General features: G+C 49.5%; 2 protein-coding genes across 2 annotated transcripts; one reads left to right on the plus strand and one right to left on the minus strand.

The window, feature by feature from the left end:
• Nucleotides 1-1135: 1135 nt before the first annotated feature.
• LOC34622583 lies at nt 1136-4213 on the minus strand. The gene has a single exon (XM_022735740.2). It carries the CDS (start codon nt 4211-4213, stop codon nt 1136-1138), a length of 3078 nt encoding a protein of 1025 aa, XP_022591375.2.
• A 482-nt stretch (nt 4214-4695) lies between these two features.
• On the plus strand, nt 4696-6266 carry LOC34622584. Its single transcript, XM_026338063.1, has 3 exons — nt 4696-5527; nt 5670-5738; nt 6007-6266. The coding sequence occupies exons 1-3, from the start codon at nt 4696-4698 to the stop codon at nt 6264-6266; spliced, it is 1161 nt and encodes a 386-aa protein (XP_026193848.1).
• Nucleotides 6267-7236: the final 970 nt, after the last annotated feature.

A 7236-nucleotide genomic window follows, 5' to 3' on the forward strand; every position in this document is an offset into this window, starting at 1 on the left:
TCTTTCAATCATGGCTTGTACTGCGTAGTTGATAAGTGGAAGTGAACGAATTGCTGGCTTTTCATGCTTATCTGCATGCACCTCCAGGACATTTTCCCTACGGATTGCTGATTCTCTCCGGGTGGCAGTTTGCTTTTTAATAATGATTTTCACATGCTGGGAATGACAGCTGACATCGCTATGTTGACTGACTAAGCATTGAGAATTATGGAATTTGCTTGATCCAGATATGCGCGCAGTTGGCTCTCAGTCCACTGCTATGCTCCAGGGTTGTGCTAAAATGGCCTGAACAAACTATTGGAGGAGTAAATAGCCGATTGAATAATCTGCGAGGCAACAAAATTTTCTTCTTTAGCTCGAGCCCACATACGCTACTAGCATGCTCAAGCCCGAAAGCATCATGGACACGTAGAGCGAACTAGTGTAAGGTTTGCGGGAACTGTTATTTCAAACTCAAGTGTCCTGTACACTTAATACGCTGCGCGCAGCTCTAGATTCTCTTGCCCTTGCCGTCTTTGACTATTCTATTCAACCTTTACTGAAGATGACCAGTTTTTGAAATCCTCCCCGACAAGCCATTCTCATTTGTTCAGTCAGTCAACACCACGCTCTCAGCTGTGAACCCCAGGCAGGAATGTACGGTTACTAGTTTTTCCCAAAATATCTACTCCTTTCACTGGTACACATTAGCGGCTTTGTGGTCTTGGCGAGACTTTTTGCACGTGTAATTACGTGTGTTGATGGGAAAGGTCAGTACTCAGACGGTAAAAGGTACCACGTTGTTGCTACGTGCCATTTCGTAGGCTAGTTCCTTTCTTCGCATGCATATGACCTAAAAATCCTCTGTAAAGCTGCATACGCCACTTTTGTGGTCAAGTAGGCATTAGAAGGGGCACCTCGGACCTCAATAACCGAGGCTAGCAGCTCTGTTCTGTAGATAATTTTGGAGGAGTGTACCAAGGTGAGATAGCTGGTGGGGGCCGGTTTCAAAGGTGTTTCACCGAATGCGCTCAAGATTTAAGTGTGTAAGAAACAGCACAGGTACTAGTTTGAAGCGGGAAATCGCATTTAAGATGTATGCGAACAAACCCAGTTGCTGGGAGTCTAATTCGCTGAAGCAATGCACGAAAAATGGCTAACGAAATTTGCACCATTCACTGTGTGAATGTCCTCTACAACGGTACCTGAGTACACTTCCCTGATGCACCTTTGACATCCTTCGAAGCTCCTCGGGGTATTTCACTGCAACCGAGCGCAGTAAGCTCTGTGCAAACATTCCTAGCGGCTGGTCAGCCGCATGAACAAAAGCACCATGCCCCAATTGCAGGGGACTCTCCAAGGAAGCTGTACAGTCGACATTGAATTGCTGCGTTCCATTAAGGCTCAAAAGCCTCTTGATCACACAATTCAAGAATTCTGTAGCAGACACCAGCAGCTTCTCTTTACACTGCCCGGATGTGGCTAGAGCCCTGCAATTCCCATCCTGCTGCACATGGAATTTTTCTCCTGTTTTGTACATCTTGACGTCAATGTAATGCAGAAGGTCAAATTGTACAAATAAACGCAAAATTCCTAAAAGTTCCAGGGCCCCACATCTTTCATGATTCTCCATGAAGTACTGTACAAGCGCATGCAAGGTCGAAAGGAGTTCCTCTGCTCGAAAAAGTTGTTGGCGCAGCAACAGAGGCCTTGACTGCTGTATGCACGCTGTGAGACATGGCTGGTGAGAGTCTAGCCTCAGATCGAGTAGCAAAAGCAGTCGCAACGCTTCAGCAATCTGCGCGGCATCTGCGGGCTCCGCAGTTGAAAGCCCCCCAACAAGGGTAACAAGTAGTTGGCACAGAATCAGGCTTTGTCTCTTCAGGAAAAAGGGGTCTTCTGCAAGCAAATTGGAGGAGGCACCCTTTATGATCTTTGCCCCTGCCCACAGCACAGTGCACCAATTCCCATACGAAGCCTCAATATGGGACAGACTCGCCGAAGCGCACGGAAGATTATGTGGCGCAGGATCAGTACTAGTGCACACATCCGCTTTACGAGGGATTTTCTGGCCGCCAACGACATCGAAGTCAGCAGGGAAGGTACAGCAACGTTTATCTGAAGACTTTCTGACACGGCCAGCAGACCCAAAACCGGAAATAGACTGCCTCATGGCATGAACATGCAACGAAGCCCCAATGGCTTTGAAGAGAAAGGTTATTTCTGATGTTCCAATGGTGACTCCAGCAACGGCAAGCGAACGGCAGATCGAAGCGAGGATGACTGGTGTTAGAACGCTTGCCGTAACACCCCTTAGTGATACATCAGCGTTGGAATCCAGCACACACATGAATTGCGTATCAGTAACCACGTCCCGGTTTTTACTCGGTCCCAGTGCAGGCAGCTGGTAAACATTAGAATGATGCTGCTGTAGGCGGCACAGAAGACGCAACAGTAGCCTCTTGGCTACTAAGCGTGTTAATCCGCATTTGAGAGCGGCGGACATTGCGGCCGCCAGTAATTCATCTGCCCGTCCATATGCCTCCTGCTCTTTGCGGAGCACTACTGCGCCGCGCTCTTTACGGGCGCTGGCTTCGGCAAGCAGCAGCATTGCCACTGCAGGAGCCAGAGACTTCTGTATACGATGCCATAGAGCTACCGCTGACAATCCGCTAGCGACTCGCAAGTCACAAATAGCTCTCGGTGGCATGCCGGAAGGAACGGGTATTGGTAAGTGCGTGTCTCGTAGGGTGTATTCTGTGAGTTTCGCTTTTGCGGGGTGCACCGTATTGTCTGCAGAGGGCGTTGAGCACTCTGGCAAGCCCAATACGTTTGGGTCTGTCCGGAAAAGCGTGGATTCAGCTGTTTTTCCTCCATCTAGAAGGCAGGCCCCTGGAGATAGGGTAGTGGCAGTAGTAAACGCTGTTGGCAGCTGTACAAATTTGTCCGCGTCGGGTTTCTGACTCAGCAGACGAATGCAGGCCTCTGCAGTCATTACGCATGTTTTTAATGGTAGTCGCGTAGGCAGGTCATCTTTTTGGGTCAGCAACTCAAGGAGCTGCGTTGCCACTAAAAGAGACAGCCGTTGCAGCGTTGCCACCTCAGACATGCCAGGCAACGTCGAATGTGGTATGTGGCCGTCGACCTGAAAACCTGGGTAGGAGGAGCGACTGAGGATTACAGTAGAGGAAAGGCTTCCAGAAACAGCCGTAGGTGAAGAGACATACCGCCGTCTACCAGTTTGAGCTTGAAGACCTTTTGGAGGTCTGCTGGGATCGTGTGGGGTCAGCTGATCAGGCTGAACGGCGTTGGGGCCGGAAGAGCTCTTATTGCATTGTACCCGCAGCATTGTCTGCTCCAGAAGTAGGGCAGATAGCTGCAGACCGAAGGCCACACTGGATGGGTGAAGGCAACGGGGCGGCAACAGCAGCTGCTGCAACACTGAAGCAGCCAATAGAGGCGGACAGCGGCCAAGTTGAGCTAAGTTACAGCAGAGCTGCAGGAGCCGGAAAAAAGAGACAGTGCCGGCGATTCCCTGAATGCTCTTTGTAGTTTCTTGGAGTGATTTAACCACAAAGGGATACGGGGAGGCTTGATCACTGCGAGTCTCGGGGATGGCTTCCTGTGGTAAAATTTCCTTACACAAGTGCCTGCGTACAGCTCCGCTCGAACGCGCCTGCGGGCGTTCCATCTGTGCCACAATACGAAATGGATGTCCCTTTAAGCCCAGTAAGCACCTCAGTTCTTCCAGGGCAACCTTGCTTTTAGAGGAGGTTGGCTCACCCGCGAGGGACTCTCTGAGAACGCGAACCGCGGCATTTTGCGCTTCGGCAATGAGCTGCTGCGGTCTATCAAGAACTGCTGTTTTGGGTAAATCCAGTTCAATCCGTGAGAAATGCAGTGAAGTTGAGCCTTTGGGCACAGATAGTTCAAACTTTGGTAGCTTTGCGTAGTTCGCTAGAGGCTTCACCGTGGATCTTTCTTCCAATGCCAATCGGTGCCCCCTTCCACTCCCCCAAATCCGCGAATTCCAATTGATACGTGGATATCCTGAGCGAAATGGCTGAAACAACGAAGACCTCTTGCAGTGCCTACGCTTCCAAGTTGACTGCCCCAAGGTGACCCACGGATGACGCAGTACAGCGCATCGCCCCCTTAAAAAAGGATACAATGAAGGCCAGTTGAGCCCTCTTTGCAGGTGAGATCTCAGAGGCAGGTAAACAGGGCTCGGCATCCCCGATTTTAGCAGTCTGTAATGTTAACGCATAACCCCTGTTCTACTCATCATGTACAGAAGTGTACAGGCATGCGGCCTTGTGCTGAAACAGAAAGACTGCTATTTGTGTGAGAATATAGTTGGTGTTCTCCAGACGTTTTTTAGTTCCCTTCCCTGGGCCCCGTCAGGCCCCGTCGCTGGGGGCCCCGTCGGAAGAATACCTTGGCCTCAAGGCCACAAAAGCTCAAATAATGTGCGGAACAGGTACCCCAATTAAGGTTCTGATTACCTGCCGATTTATTCACATATATCTTCCGACTCCTGACTTCACGATCAGCTTTCAAGCACTCGGTCTACCCAGTGGTATGTACTAGGGTCACAACTTTTAACCCAGAAACTGCGCCGAACTCAGCACTCCACAGGGATCATTGCCCAAGGATTTAATTCATACGCCTTATCTGCATGGTGCTCATACATGTAGGAGCTTTATTTAATTGGCCATGCCGAGTGAGACTCTGCCCCCCACAAGGCGTATACGGGATTGTTGCCCCAAATCAGAACCCATGAAACGGCTCAAAGAAAATGCTGTCAAAAGGGCGCAGAGCATTAAAAAGAGGCGTAAATTGGAGTTAGTGGAAGATTTGCTGCGGCAGCACTGCGCAGGCATGTGGAGTGACAGCGAGGAGGACACAAAAGCCAGCTGTACTTCCTTGCCAGTCCATGTACGAGATGACCATGAAGATGCTGTGAATCAGGACGAAACAGATGAAAGCAATAGCACCCGTCTTCCCTTCCCATCTCAACCTCAAAAGAGGAAAGGTATTGATGTAGGGAATCCAAGGAAGCTCACTGCAGCCGCAGCTACATCAGCCTCTCCTGAAGATGTAACTAGACCCGAGCTGCAGCGCCGAAAGCACCAAGGTGCTAATGCTGACAATGCAAATGTAAAACCATTTTGTTGCGATCGCGAACGCGAACAGCAGGGCTTCCGGGCTGACATCCGGCCCTTGGAGCGCCAAGTAAAAGGACGTGAGGAATGGGTAAGTATGCGTAAGGGTTCACTAGCACGAAGCCGAGCAGCAAAGAGGGCCGAGAATTCAGTTCCAGCTCATATTGTATGCGCGGAACAGGGAGGTGCCAGTCACTCACGGTCCCTTCACCTGCTAAGAAAGCTAGGAGGTCTTTCCCCCAGCGGCGAATCGAAAGAAGCTACTGACACAGCCCGTGGAATGGACTCAAAGGGACATTCAAATGGACCAGGGCGGGACAAGGAGTTACAAGCTGAATTACAAAAGGAGTTTGACGCTACGGTGCATGATATTCGGAATCTGGGTGGGTGGCTCTTTCTTGCCTCTCTAATAGTACTTGCCCTTGATTTCATGCATCCCCGAGCTTTCTATTTCTGTAATGCAGTGTTTGCTTTCCTATTTATGTAGGGTACTGCGTTTTGTTATGGATTTGGTTTGGATCGCAGTCTACCCTCACTTGGGCCGTTTCCAACGGCGCCAATTCGTCGCAGCATCACTACGAGCCCTCGGCATAGGTTGGTTTGTGTGCTTAATATGTGGTACCTAATAAATAGTACTCTCCTCTCCACTAGGTAAATGTATTGTTCTATAATTTCGAGACAGGACGTGCAACCCTAAGGATCCCGCACAGGAACTGCTTTTAGCAAATTTATGATGCTCCCTTTGTATTTAGCATACCAAGAGGCAGCAGCTAGGTTTTCCAGACTTAATTTACTACAATCTCTCTCTTTCCAGTGTCTATCCACACGAACTGGGATCTTTGTGCATAATCGCTGTTCTCAGCTCCTAACAAGACGCAGAAAATGCCTCTCCCCGAGCTCCGGTCTCGCAAGAAGGCAACAACAGCTGCCCTCAGGGCAAGATGGGCTGAGGCGAAGGTCCTCGGTGTGAGAAGCCACATAGACGACCAGGGATCATTGCAGCAAGCCTCGCGGAATCGTTCAAAACTATCGGCCCAAGTAACACGAAGAAAGCATCTTCGAGAAATTTTCAAGCACGCAGGAAAGCACAGATCCAGGGGAGTACGTACAAGTACAGGGTGACCTCTTGCATGTGCTTGGCTCGCATACTAGCTAGCAATGTCTTGAGTTGCTCACCACGGAAGGCTTGCTGCTTTAATGCTGCCTACTAAGTGGCTTACAACGTTTTTGAAGTGTTATGCCTCTTTTTTTTTCTCGAGTGCTTTTGTAGGCTTCGCTGTAGTTAATCAAAAAGGCATTGCACACGCAGTAGTGATATGCATGCGCCATGTAGTAATTTGCTGCTTTCGGGTGTCTGCCTCGTTGGCGACATCAGCAGCGAGAGCTTGAACTGCAAACAATGTGTTTTGCCTTGTATTTGACCATATTACCCATTTCTGGGTAAGGCAACATGAGTAAAGGGGACATTTGATGTATTAGCCAGCTAGGCAGTGGGAATGTAGCGCGTTAAATTGTGGTGAAAGATGTTCTGCGCTAGTTTCGATTAGTAAGAATTTGTAAAGAATTGACTCATTGACTTGCTTTCTGTAGATCCTTTTATTGCAGAGTTCTGTGCGCAATGTGTGTCTCTGCGCTGAGTGCTATGCGCAACTAGGTGCGCTTGATCATAGTCCTTGGGCAGTGCAGCAATGCACTGAAGCAATCCGTCACCCATCTCGGGAAATCAGGCGCGGGCAGGGAGAACCCGGGAGTTATTGATTCCCGCCATGTTTCTGTTGTAATATGTAGTCCTAAGTAAAGTGTCTTTCCGGGGAGGGTTAAGATGCGGTGTTGTAGCTGGTGGCGCCACCTGTTATAAGACAACGATCATCCAGTGGCTTTGGATGCAGCGCGATCGTAGATTTCTCTAGAACTGTTGTCTACCTTGGATCGACTTGCTAAATAATCTAGCTAGCTAGTTTTCTTTGGCAGCAGTAGGCGAGAAATCGCCTGGGGCTATTACAGTTGAACGTGGCCCAACGCCTGTTGCGGAAGCAGAGGCTGGCTTAAAGGATGTGTGGATGCCGTAGTCATGCAGCTAGTAGAAAAACAC

This window comes from Cyclospora cayetanensis, unplaced genomic scaffold, assembly GCF_002999335.1.
Source record: "Cyclospora cayetanensis isolate NF1_C8 unplaced genomic scaffold, CcayRef3 CcayRef3_contig_225, whole genome shotgun sequence".
NCBI classification, from domain to species: Eukaryota; Apicomplexa; class Conoidasida; order Eucoccidiorida; family Eimeriidae; genus Cyclospora; species Cyclospora cayetanensis.